At 39.5% G+C, this 15,975-nt stretch overlaps 1 protein-coding gene across 3 annotated transcripts in view; it reads left to right on the forward strand.

The window, feature by feature from the left end:
- Positions 1-890: 890 nt before the first annotated feature.
- NECTIN3 (nectin cell adhesion molecule 3) overlaps positions 891-15,975 on the forward strand; it is a 132,960-nt gene continuing 117,875 nt past the window's right edge. For 2 of the 3 annotated variants that reach the window (XM_054481521.2, XM_054481519.2), the window contains exon 1: positions 891-1,253. In XM_054481521.2, the coding sequence (XP_054337496.1) occupies positions 1,094-1,253 (160 nt within the window). In that variant the 5' untranslated portion in view covers positions 891-1,093. Of the gene's footprint in view, positions 1,254-1,480; positions 1,587-15,975 lie in introns of those variants that run through there. The other variant, XM_054481525.2, reaches the window with a different exon arrangement.

The raw sequence follows: 15,975 nt of genomic DNA on the forward strand, positions 1-15,975 counted from the left end.
GCGCGGAAAGTGGACAGCCCAGCGGCCAGTGAGAAGGAAGAGCAAGAAAGCAAACCTTCTGAGACCCCTCTCCTCGCCCAGCTCCGCCGACCATTCTACCAAGCCGCCCTCCCAGAGAAAAGAGCAGGAAAAACGCCTGTGCAAACGTGCCTTGGCGAGCGGGGGATAAGTGGGCTGGGAAGAAGGGAGGGATTCGGAGAGCACAGCTGTCCCGGGGAACAGGAAGGAGGAGAAAGTCTCTCCCTTCAGTCCCCCGCGCCCCAGCGAGGAGGAAGATTACTAGTCCAGCAAGCTGCGTCCAGCTTCCTACACAGGGACCTTTAGCATGGGCAACGGAAGGGCAGCCCCCTCCTGCCTTCCCCTCCCCACCCGCCCTCATCCCAGGTCCCCGCCACTGGGAGAGCGCCGCCCGGGAGAGGCGAGGGCCAAGCGTGATCGTCCCGCAGCCCTCGCCTCAGTCGGCGCCGGGGCCTCCGTGGACCCGCGAGGGGTGGAGTGGGCGAGACCATTGGAAAGGCAGGGAAGGGGGGAAACCAGGCAGGAACGAGGGGCAGGGCCGACTAAACTATTCCAGATTTTCCTGTCCCTTTTAAATCTCTGCTTTGGGAGAAACCCCGTTATCAAAGTGGATGAAAAGAGTATTTTTTTTGAAAGGGGAGGAGCATGTGTAGGAGGGCGGGGTGGGAGGAGACAGGGCTTGCGCCCGGGGATCAGACGGGAGCTGTAGTTGCGCGGGGAGGGCGGGCGAGTCGGGCGCCCGCTCTGAGGGTCGGTTTCTTTTCCCCCTCTCGCGTGGGGCGGGGTGGTGCGTTCCGAGTTCCCAGGAGTTCGAGGCGGGCGGGTGCCGGGGGGAGGGGAGTGGCGGCGGCGGCGGCGGGCGGCTCCCGCTTCAGCCTCAGCAGTGGCGTCGGCGACGGCGGTGTCGAGGCAGCCGCCAGCGCTCGGCCGAGTGTCAGCCGGCAGCGACGGCGCTAGAGCTGGGAGCTGGGGACGCGCGCGCCGGACCTTCCACAGCCTCCGCCCAGAGCCTGAGGCGCCTGGGCCGGGGGAGCTGGGGGGCGGGCGGGCGAGCGGGCCGGGGGGAGGGTGGGGGATGGCGCGGACCCTGCGGCCGTCCCCGCTGTGTCCTGCAGGCGGCAAAGCACAACTTTCCTCCGCTTCTCTCCTCGGAGCCGGGCTCCTGCTGCAGCCCCCGACGCCACCTCCGCTGCTGCTGCTGCTGTTCCCGCTGCTGCTCTTCTCCAGGCTCTGTGGTAGGTGAACCTCGGCGGCCGGCGTGGGCTGAGGGAGCCGCCACTGAGGGTGCGGGCGACGCGGCCGGCTCTGCCAGCCGTTCTCCGGGGCAGCGAGGCGGTTGGCTGTGCGAGTGAGTGCCGAGGACTTTGGCTGGAAACTTTTCGCCGCGCCCGGGGCGAGGCCCTGGAAGGGCCGGGCCAGCGAATGCTGAGCCGGCGGCCCGCTCCCCTCCCCCGCGGCCGCGCGGGTCGCCGTGCGGATGGCCGAGGGTTGGCGATGGTGCTTCGTGCGCCGAACTCCGGGTTTGCTCCGGGGACCGTTACTTCCTCGCTCATTCTTTGGGAACCCTCGTGGGTTAAGGTTCCGGGATGCACGTTTGCCGCTTTCTTTTTTTCCCGGTGAAACTTGAGCTGTGAGCCCAGAAACCCTAGGGACCGGAGCCCGATGGAATGAAGCCTCCCGGTCCACCTCTCATGGCCTTCCACCCTGGAGAAGGCACCATTTTAGCCCATCCAGCCGCAGAATCCCCTACAGCTAGTTTTCTTCCGTCTTGTGCCCCCCTCCCCCGGCTCTGCCCTGGCAGCTTCTGGAGCTCTCTAGATTGACCCTCGTCCCTGCGTTCCAGCTTGTGGGACGTCTCTCACACTGCCCGTGCTTATTTTACCAATCCGCAGGAACAAGATTTACGTGTTAAAAACCTGATTTCATGGACTGTGTGCCCCGGCTGTTCTAACCAAAACAGTCACGCGCCTGTTTCCCATCTCTTCTTTCGTGTTATGTTACTGTTTTCCTGTCATATTTGGGAGTTAGTCTCTGAGTTTTGTTCCCAGGTATGCCAGACTAGAAGCCTGCTTATTAAGGACCGTGGTAAAAAAAAAAAAAAAAAAAAAAAAAGTCTGCCTCATGCAAGAGAAATGGACTTAAGTGGTAATTAATGGGAGGCAGTGATTTGGGAAAATAAGGACACCAGTCTTTGGTGGGAGGAGGAGTATCAGAACACTGCGAGACGTTATTTACTTGAGGGCTCTTGGTAAGAAAAGTAGAGGGGCAGAACTTAAGCTTGCTCAAAGATTGGTTTTCGGTATTTCATAAAACCGTAAACTGAAGTTTTATTAGTATTTATTAAAAGGAGAGATTTGTGCACATTTCTTGAATAGTGTGATTTAGAAGGAGGAGAATCCTGTTACACGGTAGGTGAGTCAGGGTAGCTGGTTATGAGGGAAGCAAAGTTTGCATGGTGGGATTGAGTGTCTCTTCTGGGCTGAGAATTTCCACTAACAGTTTACCACCACGTTTCCAGCACTGTAATGAAATCTGATTTACACAGAGTCTAGTATTATAAATGGAATGTTATTAATTGTACGCTGTTTCTGCATGCCGCCTCCCCAGATACTTGGTTCCAAGACAAAGTTCTTAATGCTATACCTTTTTAAATTGATGCCAGAGTCTAGATTGAATTTGTGTACTGTTCTATTCCCTGAAGGAGAATTGGGGATGTTGCTTACAGTTGAGTGAGAGGACAGTTGGAGGAGACCTTAACCAGTTTACTCTCCTGACTTCGTTTATGTTAAGGACTGAGAGAATATTTATACCTCCACAGAGGCAGCTCTAGTTAGGCAAAGCTCTGTGGAAGACCGAAGCCAGGTAATATGCATAGCCGATGCAGGAATTATTTACATGATGATTTCTTAGTGGTTGTGAAAATGAATTGTTGATTACTTTTTGAAGGAACACATTGGTTTTCACACGGAAGAAGAAAACAGTTTTTAAAAAATCTCAATGTCGCATTGGAAGGACTTGATTTTTAATTCAGAGCTTAAAAACTTAAGCAGTGTAGGCAAATGGACTGTGTTTTAGAGCAGGTGTAGTGTTTAGAGTCAACTCTTCTTGTTGTAGAGGTAGACACTAGTTTTGTATTCCTGTGTGCTACTCATTTAAACAGCTTCCTTTTTTGGCTTATAGTGTTATGACACCCTAATTTGTGAACCCTTACAACGAGTTTTTTCCATCAACCTTTATTTTGGAATTAAGTCTTTGAATAGGGCACAGTTGTTGTGACTTATGGAAGCTTAGTGGTATGGAAGCAAAATTTTCTTCAAGTAAGCTGTTAGTCTAACAAGTTGTTGGTTTAACTACTGTTTTAGTTAATAGAGTTATAATGACATTCATAGTACTGCTTACAAGGTTTGGCATGTAATTAATATTTGCGTGGAGCCAGTTTTAGAGTTGAAAAGATTTTTAAGCTTTAAAAAGATGACTGTAGCTAATGATTTGTTGATGAGAATGCTTTACTTGTTTTATGACATATAGATGTTTCCTTTTGCTACTATTTTTGATATTTTGATATGGTTGATATATAACGTGGCCTTAACTTTATCGTGTTAATTTAACTGTTAAAAATATCCATCAAAACTGGTGGACCTGATATTCTGAAGGCTATAAAAATGTTTATTTCAGACTTGCTGGCCGTTTGTTTTGGGAGTGTGCATTATCTTATTTGGAGAACTGAACTTTTAAAATGACAGTTTTACAGGTTGTCAAATTGCCAGGTTTTTTTTTGTTTTTAAGCCTAAGAAATTCCTAGGTATGTGTCAAGGGGACTGGGCTTACATCATCATCTGACTTGATAAACGTCATTTAATTATGAAATTTGAAGTTTCTTTATGATGGCAATAATCAATTCATAGATGATTAGATTTATCTCACTTTTACTTCCCACCGTTTTTTTTTGGGGGGGACATAGAGAATATTATCATGGGTATGGTAATGATGAATAACAAGATCGACTGACCTTTGTAAGGTCCCATTTGGCTCTGGGATTCTATGCCTCTTTCCATTTTCAGCAAGGCTTCATCTTAAGATGGATGTTTAAAAGAGCACAGAAAAGAAGATCTGATATGATATGGAACTTTTAAAAGCACTTTGACTACTTGATAGGCACTTGGGGACATAACACACGCATAAGACAGAGTCCTGGCTTCAAGATGCTTATAAGTTTGGGTTCGACCTAAAGGAAACATGTTTGTAGAACAGTTTGGTGTTTATGAGGTATTCTGATTTGCCCGGAAATGGGACACCTAACCCATTAGGTAAAGACTTATGAATGTGCAATGAAAAAAATAGTCACTTTTAAAACATCATTTGGGTCAGATCTTATTGAGATGTCTTCTTCCTTCCTTCTCTGTCCTTCTCTCCCTTCCTCCCTTTCTCTTTCTCTCTCTAGGTGTAAATCATTGGCAGGTTATTTAACCTTGGAAACTTGAAGTTTCTCTTGTTTTAAAAAGAGATTACTACCTTGCTGATGGAGATCTTGTGAGAACTAAATGACAGAATAGAATAAAACAATTAGGAGAGTGCATGAAATATAGTAACACTCAAATGTTAGCATTTATTATATTGCACAGCATAAACTAACCAGGCTGGTATTAGTGATTCTTAAATTCTACACCGATGTGCTGAATAATTGAGTTTTCAAGTTGACTTGCTGTATTTGTACTTTACATCTATATATTGAGTCTTAGCCCAGTGATCTTCAAATATTTGTTACTTTATATAAATATACAAATGATGAGTGTTCAGAATATTAGAATATAGTCAAAATAATTCAGTTGTATAATTGTATGGAAACTAGTTGACTATTCCCTTAGTGATGTCCAGTGCATTTTAAGATTTGGCAGTTCCATAAGGTCACTTAGAATGTTAGTGATTATACTGAAGATAGGAATTGGAGAAGGGACTCACAATTTGCTTCTGCTTTAAGTTACTGATGGTATCAGTTGGGGTCTATAGTACATATTGCCTGCATGAGTCTTTCTGCATCCTAAACAGATATTTTTGGAAAGTAACCCAAATTTAGAAGCAAGGAGAAAGATCAAATCTTCCTTTCTTGCAGTTATCTACAACATCAGAAATAATAATTGGAAAAGCTGGGCAATTGTGTGTATTATATATATTTACCTTGTTTATGTCACTTATACTTTCATCATTTACAATTTAGTAATTTGGCAATTCTGATGTATGTTTTGTATGTGTATAGTTAAGGGATAAAACTTAATGGGTTATTGTTAATTACTTGAAAATTATTGAAGGGAAACTGGTTATGAAAATCCTTGTTAAAAGAGAGCACTTTGACATTCTGTAACTTAACCGTTAAAAATTAGTGAGTAAATAATATATTGCTATAACATATTCTGTAATCTATTAAAACCTTCATAAAAATTGACAAGCACTACATGGTTTGCAGAAGATGAGACAGTTAATAATTACTATTAATATGTAAATGTAGGTTAAAAATCAAATAACAGTTAAGTCAATAATGAAACTTTAAAGACAATTTTGTGTACCATGCACACAGATCCAAAAATCTGAGCACCATTAATCTGTCATATGTTTGATTACTTCATATATTTTTGTCTAAAATGGTCTTTAAGTTGTTGAATCTATATTCTTTACTGAATTTTATAAAATTTATGCTTTTTATTTATTAGAATAAACTCCGATATAGTTTAATCATTTATTTAAAATCTGTTGTGAGGCCAGGCACGGTGGCTGACGCCTGTAATCCCAGCACTTTGGGAGGCTGATTGCTTCAGGGCGGATCACTTTGGGTGAGGAGTTTGAGACCAGCCTGGCCAACATGGCGAAACCCCGTCTTTAACAAAAATACAAAAATTAGCTGGGCATGGTGGCAGGAGCCTGTAATCCCAGCTACTTGGGAGGCTGAGGCAGGCTAGTTGCTTGAACCCGAGGGGGAGGAGGCTTCAGTGAACTGTGACTGCACCATTGTACTCCAGCCTGGGTGACGGAGTGAGACTCCATCTCAAAAAAAAAAAAAAATTCTGAAACTTTATTAAGGGTAGCTTCAAGGTTTTTTCTAAAAGAGTTACTAATTATAATGTAACTTATCAATTACAAATTTTAATGAGGCCTGCCTCCTATGAGTCTAGATATAGCCATATTGCAGGTACTATAGTTATTTTAGAAAGGATATCATATACTTATATTTTGAATTTTACTTGTTTTCTTTAGTATAGCATCCAGGAGATTGTTTTTCTTGCAAGACTATTGACTGCCCACCATTCATTCTGCTAAATAAGTTGAGTAGAGAAGACCTATGAGTCTAGATATAGCCATATTGCAGGTACTATAGTTATTTTAGAAAGGATATTATATACTTATATTTTGAATTTTACTTGTTTCCTTTAGTATAGCATCCAGGAGATTGTTTTTCTTGCAAGACTATTGACTGCCCACCATTCATTCTGCTAAATAAGTTGAGTAGGGAAGACCTGTTGCATTGTGAGTAGATATTCATAAACTGGAATGTGAGCCATGTGTAAAAAACTTTGGTTTCAACTTTAATGGTAAAAAAAAAAAAAAAAGATCAAACTTGTTCTTACTTTAAATAGGTTGGCTGTTGCACCCAGTAGAGGCCCTTTAGGCTCTCAGCCTAGGTTTTATCACAAGAAATAAAATAACAGAAAAAGGGAGTGGGGCTGTAAATAGCTATTCTCAAATAGCTAGAGCCTGCAAAGATAGGATGTGTGAGTTAAAATCATAGTTACTAGGGAATCTTTTTTGAAGCAATGTGGCCAGGCCCCACTATGGACTTACTAGATCAACAATTTTTGTAAGACGGGTGAGGTGTGGAGTCCAAGGGTTGGGACATTTGTGTTTTGAAAGACAACATCAGATAATTCTTTTTTCTCTTGACAAGTGCTATTTATTATAGCATTTTCATTTACGATTTGACCAAATATTATCAATCTTCTGAAAGAAATCTGCTTCACTGTTTTGTTCACTATTTGTATTCCCATGTGCTTGGCATGTAGTAGGCACTCATATTTATTTCAAGAGTTTGATGGCGAAATCAAGGTTAGTCCAAACCAGCACGTTTCAATAGAAATATATTGCAAGCCATGTAATTTCAGGTTTTCTTGAAGCCACATTTAAAAAGTGAAGAAGAAATAGGTGAAATTAATCTTATTTTATTTAACACAGTGTAACCAAAATATCATTTCAGCATGCAATTGTTATTAAAAATTGAGATATTTTACATTTTCCTTCATAGTAATGTTTTGAAATCAAGTAGATATATTATACTTATAGATCATTTCAATTTGGACTAGCCACATTTAATGCACTTTGTAGTCAAGTGTGATATTCCTGGTGGCTACCAGTTTGGATAGTTCAAGTCCAAACTTTTAATTTTCTGTAAAGTGGGTTATGCCCTTTTGTGGTCTTTACCCATAAGGCCTAGAATGACATTGCGCTTCCTACCTAATCAAATTCTGAAGGGCTTGGTTTAATTTTGACTTTCTCCAGGAAGGCTTCCCTCACCACTTCTTGCATACAGTGAGCATGCAATTCTGTTTTCATTTTTTTCATGCTTTCAGGTTTAGAACAGTCTTTGTTAAAGTGTTTCTGTGAAACACTAGTCTCAGAAGGTAGGTTTTTGGAAGAAAAAGTACCATGGTTTAATACATTTGGCAATAGGAAAAGCTAATGATATACCCCCTCATGGAAAGTTACAATGTGAATTAGTTTATTAATGGTCTAAGAAATTCTTCAGTAAAATATCCCATTTAACAAACTAAACAAATTCTTTGGTGTAATATATATTATGTTGCTGAAGCTATGTTATGCAGAATACACTATAGGAATATATTCTTAAAGAGATTTGTACTCTTGATGATTAGAAGAGGTTATAGACTTAAAGATGTTACTTGAGATAGTTCTCCACTGATTTTTCCTTTTTAAAAACTTATTTTTCCTCTCTTCAGTTCTATTTCCCATTGCCTCACCCATTTTGAATTTGAGATGTTTGCAGAATTGACTTTCTGTGAGAATAGTGGTCTTCTGCTTTGTTATTTCAAAATCAGCTGTATATTATTTACCTGTTTAGCTTAAGCAGCTTCTGTGAGATGTATTGTACTTTATGTATGATACATCTGACTCTGGAACTGAGTTTTATGAATGAAGTGGGTAAATTTAAGATAGTCTATTTTGTAATGGAAGTATGCTAATGTGAAACTGTGCAGGGCTGGGACTCCAACTAAGTGTCTGAGAACATTATATATAATGTCAGGAGTGTGCTTGACTCTTCTGTTGCTTCAATTCAGAAGAAAAAAATATTAATGAAATGCTAGTATTGGTAAACTGTAGTAAAATCAGTTTAATATAGTAACTATGTGAATTATTCATGATAGACATGATTGCTATTACTGAAAATCTTAGGCCCTAGTTTTTGAAGATTATTAATAAAATTTCTCATTTAGTTGTAGCTAGATTCTTAAAGTACTCAGCAATTATGGTGGCTATTTTGAAACTGTGCATTGTTTATCAAGCTTGTTTTTCATGTAAAAGGATCTGGGCATTGATATATTTTCATTATATTTGTAGTTAATAGTAAAAATGTTTAAATGTCCTTTCATTATAGACTCAGATTCCCTACTAATTTGATTTAGAGATAATCATTCATGGCTATACATTTAATTTAATACTAAGCCTGACGATAAACTGCCTAGTTTTTAAAACCTGCTTAGAGATGCCCTACCTACTTTATTTTAAATGCAAAATAAAAAAGTCCTTCTGCATTCCTTTAATTTTTTGGAAGAGAATCAAGTGGAAGAAGGCATATAGCTAACAGTTCTATACTTCTCTTTAAGGGCACAGGGCTAAAACATGATAGCAGCATTTCTCACTAAATCATAAGCCTGCTTATGTTAATGGCTACTGCAGTCACTCTAAAACTCTGCATTTCTGCTTGTTAAATTTAAAGGAAGTAAAAAATTACTGCCAACACAATCTTTGAGAAACATGCAAATAATACAGTTGTATTTAATGTCAACTTTTATAGTAGCTTCCCCATTCCTATAAACACTTCTGAGGTTATATGATTATCTTGATGCAGTTTTTCTGCCTAGTTCATATTAACAGCAGAGTGAACTTCAATATTGAAATAACAGTAAGGGAATTTCTGTTCTTTTTCAAGGTGTTGCATTGTTTATTGTTGTATACTAGTACAGTGCCAAAGGATTTATAATTTTTTTCTTTTAAACTGGTATAGACCCTACAGTTGACTGATTTTGAATAACAAAAAGGCATATCAAGTTTAGAATTAGTAATACTAATTAGCAGGAAATAAGACTATCTAGATTATTGACATTCTTTTCTGTATTTAAGAAAATAAAATTAAGAAATTATGTTTGCAGTTTTCAATGAGAAAAGATTTTCAACTTCTGGATTCTTAAAGTACTCAGCAATTATGGTGGCTATTTTGAAACTGCATTGTTTATCAAGCTTGTTTTTCATGTAAAAGTATCTGGGCATTGATATATTTTCATTATATTTATAGTTAATAGTAAAAATGTTTAAATATATAAGTAGCTGGTGAAATTTGTATTTGACATCCCCCAAAGCCCCTTTTCCTTCAGAAGCTTTAATCCTGACAGCATTTCTTGAAATATAAAACAAATTTGAAGTTCCGTAAGAAAAATACATGGTTTTCTTTGAGGATACTACTGTTGCTTTGCTGCCCTCTACAGTCATCTAAAATAGTCACTCTAGATTTTTCTCCCTTCGGATACTTAGAATACTTTTTCCCTGACCTATGTATGAACTTTATATTTCAGGAATGGGTTAAATAATATTTACTGTTATGAAAGTAAAGTTTAGTCACAGTTGATCTATATCTGTCATGCAAAAAAAAAAAAGGACTTAGAGATTTGAGCAAGGGATAAATTGGGGACTATTGAGAAACAACCATGTGCTAGGGAGTATAAAGGATACCACGGTGGAATGAGGCATGTTGGCCCTCTAAAGCTTATGAACTCATTAGTACGATTAATGGCATGCTTATATATCAAATGACATTTGTAACAACATGCCAAGTGATATGATATAGTTTACAGAAATATTAGGGCTGGAAGAGTTAAAAATGAGACTTTTGAGCTATGTCTTCAAGAGTTCAGACAGATAAAACAGGGTGGTTTTAAACATATGTAAAACACAAAGCAGGCTGGGTGCGGTGGCTCATGCCTGTAATCCCTGAGAGGCTGAGGCAGGAGGATTGTTAGAGCCCAATTCTTTGAGACCAGCCTGGGCAACACAGTGAGACCTCGTCTCTACCAAAAAATAAATAAATAAATAAGTCAGGCATGGTGGAGTCCACCTGTAGTAGCAACTACTCAGGAGGCTAAGGTGGGAGGATTGCTTAAGCCCGGAAGGTTGAGGCTGTAGTGAGCTAAGATTTTGCCTCTGCATTCCATCCTGGACAACAGGGCAAGACTCTGTCTCACCGTAAAAACAAAAAACAAAACAAAACAACAAAAAAAACCAAAACCTTACAAAGCATCTCTTATGTAGAAAGGACTCTGCTAGGCTCTGTGGAGTCTTTGTCCTTAAAAAATGTAAAACTTAATTGTCAGGAGATTGGAATGAAAGATGTTTTTCTGTGTATATGTGTGTGTGTGTATTAACCCAGTTACTTCTCTGCCTGTTTCCTCCCCTGTTAAATTGGCTAAATAATACTTTCTTCACAGAATTGCTATGAAATTAAATTGCAATAAAGTGCTATGTAAATACCACAAACAATACAGTGAACAAAAATGACTTGTCTTATGTTAGAAATTTAAACAAAGTATTGTCGGATTATAGAAAGAGGACCAATTTAACTAGGGATGGAAGAAGACTTAGAGGAGCTAATTTTCTAGCTGAATCTTGAAGGAATAGCTTTGATTTCCGTTTGTGAGGGAAGGTCAGCGAAAAAGAAGGCGTTCCAACTTAAAGACCACTGAGATGAGGACTCTAGAAGGAATTAGTGTTCCCATGTGACTCAAGCATGAACTTTATGGAGGGAAGTCATGGATTTTTAAATACTTTGCTGAGGCGATTAGACTGTGGTAGCCACTGAGGAGCTTTTGAAGGCAGGCAACTGTTGAGTCCATCCATGACTTGATAGATTGTATAGCTCTGGCAGAAATGTAAAAAATATATTGGAGCTATGACAGACAAGTGAAGGTGACAACCATTGTGATATTCCATGGAAAAGAGAGGATTACAGAGATAAATGGCAATTTTGCAAAGGGATTTGAAGGGAGGCTTGGATCTGAGAAGTAGATGATATGGTGTTTGGATATCATTGTGGGTGAGGAAGGAGGAGTTAGATATGAACCAACTTGGAATAACTAGGAAAGGGTGATGAGAGGATTGATTAATCAATCCAGTAAGGTTTCACATGCATTTGTGGTGTACTTTTGAGCTGTAGCTGGAAATTTGTGAGAGGTGGGGATAGAAGGGTGAGGTATGAGGGGTAGGAGGTAGGTTGTGAAACTGGGAATTATCAGGATTGAGGTATTTGCATTGAATGAGCTGTTTCAGAGAGACAAGGGAACACAGGCAGAAGAGAGAGAGGGAGAGAAGAAAAAGAAAAGTGGAGAGAGGGAAGGGAATAGTAGATGGGGCCAGAAATTTTTTTTAGATTGAGGTATTTTGATTGGATAAGCTATCGGAGGGAGAGAGAAGAAAAATAATGTTCAAGGAAAAATCTTAGTTGATAAATAAATGAATACTTTTAGTAGAGGTAAGGGCATTCGTGTCTCTTAGTAATTTTAATAAAAGTGGTTAGGAGAAAAGTGTCACATCTTAAAGCAGAGGTCTCCAACTTTTTTGGCACCAGGGACCGGTTTTGTGGAAGACAGTTTTCCCATTGACTGGGGTTAGGGGCAGTGGATGGTTTTGGGATGATTGAAGTGCATTACATTTATTGTGTAGTTTATGTCTATTATTATTATATTGTAATATATAATGAAATAATTATACAATTCACCATAACGTAGAATCAGTGGGAGCCCAGAGCTTGTTTTCCTGCAACTAGACAGTCCCGTCTGGAGGTGATGGGAGATAGTGACAGATCATCAGGCATTAGATTCTTGTAAGGAGTGCACAACATAGATCCCTCACATGTGGAGTTCTCAGTAGGGTTCGTGCTCCTGTGAGAATCTAATACTGCTGCTGATCTGATAGGAGGCAGAGCTCAGGTGGTAATACAAGCAATGGGGAGCCGTTGTAAATACGGATGAGAGATGAGGAGTGGCTGGTAAATACAGATGAAGCTTCACTTGCTTGCCCACCACTCACTTTCTGCTGTGCGGTCCAGTTCCTGACAGGCCACAGACTCGTACGGGGGTTGGAGACCCCTGTCTTAAAGGATTAAGAAATGACGGGATAGTGAAGAAGGAGAGTAGGGACAACTCTTGGCAAAGAAAGGAAAGAGAAAAAAGAGTAATTTGTGAGGGAAGAAGACTATGTCAGTTGTTATGGACTGAAAGTTTATGTTCCCCTTCTCCCCCAAATCCATATGTTGAGCTCGCAACCCTCAATATGATGGTATCAGGGGGCATAGGGCCTTTGGGAAGTAATTAGGTTTAGATGAGGTCGGGAGGGTAGAGCCTTATGATGTGATTAGTGTCCTTATAAGAAGAGGAAGACACTAGAGCTGTTTCTGTCCATCATGCAAGGATGTAGCAGAAAAGCAGGCATCTGCATGCCAGAAAGAGGGCTGTCACCAGGAACCTGATAATGCTGGCACCCTTGTCTCAGACTTTCATGCTCCAGAGCTGTAACAAAGAGTGGAAGCCAGCTAGTCTATGGTATTTTGTTACAGCAGCCCAAGCCAAGACATCAGTCAAAGTTTTATTCACAGACATCAGAAACTTGACCCCGTGGTTAAAAGACAGTTTTTTGAAAGATATTGGATGCTTCAGGCATGGAAATCAAGAACTGAAAGAAGGGTAGGCATCTAGAACTATATCCAGAACCATAGCTAAGATACTATATTGAGGGGCAGTTTGTTAAGGTCATTATCTGCTGTCTCCTGGATGCTGGATATTATAGCCTTGTCTCTGACACTGGCTTTGCTGCTTATAGAAACTGGATGTTGTTGTTGCCATAGCCCAAGAAAATATATTGTCCACAAGTGTCCACTATAGAAAGTTGAAAAACTTTTTTTAAAAAAATTTAATTTATATGATGAGACTTCTGTGTCTTTGGGAGAGAACCAGGAGAAGCTCATTGATACGGCAAGGTCCAGGAAGAGAGATAAGTGGAAACATTAAAAACACAGATGAGAGACGCTAGTATTAGAAATGGAAGACACTTCTTTCTACTAGATAGGGAAAAGAAAATGATAGGTGAAGATGTTGAGACACTTCTAGGTGTGAGAGAGGGAAGTTACAAAAAGGTCTTGTTCTTTAGCGATTTAAGTGATAAACTTTTAGAATGAGTGTGGAGTGATGTTGGGACTTAGGATAGAACCGGTGGTGAAAAATGGAATAAGACATCAACTAAGGATGAATGAAATGAATCAGTATTGAAGGCATGAATTGGCATAACATGGACTTGTGAAACGTGAAAGATGGTGTGGAGGCAGTAGTAAGTTTATGTTGTGTGGATGTTAATATTTAATTGAGCACTAGGTCTACCAGAGACTATTCTAGGTACTGTGAAAGACTAGCCGATAAAGAACAAAATGTGTTCTGGGAACCACTTGTGTTTATTATGGAAAGAAGTAGAATAGAGTCAGACTGAGTGCTTTTTGGATGTGATGTGATAGGGTGTCTGAAAGTTTGAGAACAGGGGTGATATAAGCAAGGTAGGGTTTAAGAAATACAGATATTATTGAGGCCTAAAGTAGGGTTGTAATGGTAGAAATGGAAGGGAAAGGTTTAGAAACGAGATAATTAAAAGGTAAAATAATACCTCTTAATAATTCTAGGATATAAGAAATGGAGGAAAATCAGTGGAGTTTTCAGACAGATGGGAAAATACTGTAAAGGTTATTGAATGGAAGATTGATGTAGGAATTAGATGTTGCATACATGGAAGGGTGGGCTGCCATAACAAAATACCACAAACTGGGTGGCTTAAAACAGCATAAATTTATTCTCTCACAGTTCTGGAGCCTGGAAGTCTGAAATCAAGGTGTAAGCAAGGCCATGTTTCCTTTGAAACTCTGGATAGAATCCTTCCTTACCTTTTTCTGCCTAGTTTCTGGTTGTGGCTGTGTCTCTTTAGTGTTTCTTGGCCTACTGCTGCATTACTACAATCTCTGATCTGTTGTCACATGATGTTTTCCCTGTATGTCTCAACAGGACAAAAGTCATATCGGATTAAAGGCTACCCCGCTCAGGTATGACCACATCTTAATTTACATCTTAAATACATCTGTGGACACTCTATTTCCAAATAAGTTCACATTCACAGACAGTAGAGGTGAGGGCTTCAACACACAATTCAGCCTGTAATACAGGGATGATGATTTTTGTTTTGACTGTGTAAGCTGTGAGATTTTAGGCTTGATTAAAGTCAAAGTGCCAGTTAAATGCAGCATTTGAGGATGTGAGGTATGAGGTGGTTTGAATGAAACTTGAGAGAGACTCATGAAATATTAGAACTTTTAAATTGACATATACATCAGAAAAATACATACGTAAATGTGCAGTTGGATGAACTGTTAAAATGTGGGGATATTCCTGAAACCATTTTCCTGGTCAAAAAATAAAACATTACCTGGCTCCAGAAGTCCTTCTCTCATACTCCTCAGTCACAAATCCTTTTCTCTTAACCACAATTCTGACTTCTAGCACCACACATTAGTTTTTCCTGTTTTTGAACTTTGTAATACTTCTTTGCTTAGACTGTGAGATTCATCCATGTTGTTGCATATAGCAGTATTTTGTTTTTTTTTACCACTGTACAGTATTTTGTTCTATGACTGTTCCATAATTTATCAGTTTTAATGTTGGACAGACATTTGGGTTATTTTCACTTTGAGGCTTTTATGAATGGTACTACTGTGAACATCATTGTGCCTGTTTTTGGTGGTGGTATTGCTGGTTCATATTATGCATATTTTTGTTGGAATAATTTTCCAAAGTGCTTATAACAATTCATACTCCCACCAATAATGTTTGAGAGTTTCAATTGCTGTACATTCTCACCAGTCCTTTGTAATATCAGTATTTTTCTTTTAACCATTCTGGTCAGCATGTAATGGTGATTGTGATTTTAATTTGTAATTCCTTAATGATTGAGATTTAAGATTATGGGCCATTTGAATATCCTCTTTTGTGAAGTGCCTGTTCAGTCTTTTTCCTTCTTATTCAATTAGGTTGTCTTTCATCTTTTTATAGGTTCCTAGGAATTGTTATATTTGCTAAATATGAACCCTTTATTAATTATATGTATTGCAAATATCTTCTACTCTGGCCATTTCACTCTATGAATGGTTTCTGTTGATACAAAGCAGTTCCTGAATATCTGTCTGTGTAGTCAAAACCAGTCTTTTTCTTTACAATTAATTTGTTGTGTTTTTGTTTAGGAAATCTTTCTCCAGTACACCATCATGAAATCTTTTCCCCCTAGAATCTTTATTATTTGCCTTTAGTGTAGTACATCTAAAATTTATTTTTGTGATTATATAAGATAGGGTTCATATTTTTCCCCCATTTACTATTTAGTCAGCCATCACCATTTATGGAAAAGACTCTCTGCTGTGCACTGCTGGCTTTATAATGAATCAAGTAGCCATATATGCCTGGAGTTTTTTGGACTCTGTTCCAGTGGTCCATTTTTCTATCTCTGTACAAGTATCATAATGTCTCATTATAGCTTTATAATAGATCCTCATATTGGGTGGAGTAAGCTCACCTATTCAGGTTTATTGTACTTAGTCTTGTT

Source organism: Pongo pygmaeus, chromosome 2, assembly GCF_028885625.2.
Source record: "Pongo pygmaeus isolate AG05252 chromosome 2, NHGRI_mPonPyg2-v2.0_pri, whole genome shotgun sequence".
In the NCBI taxonomy this organism is placed as follows: domain Eukaryota; kingdom Metazoa; phylum Chordata; class Mammalia; order Primates; family Hominidae; genus Pongo; species Pongo pygmaeus.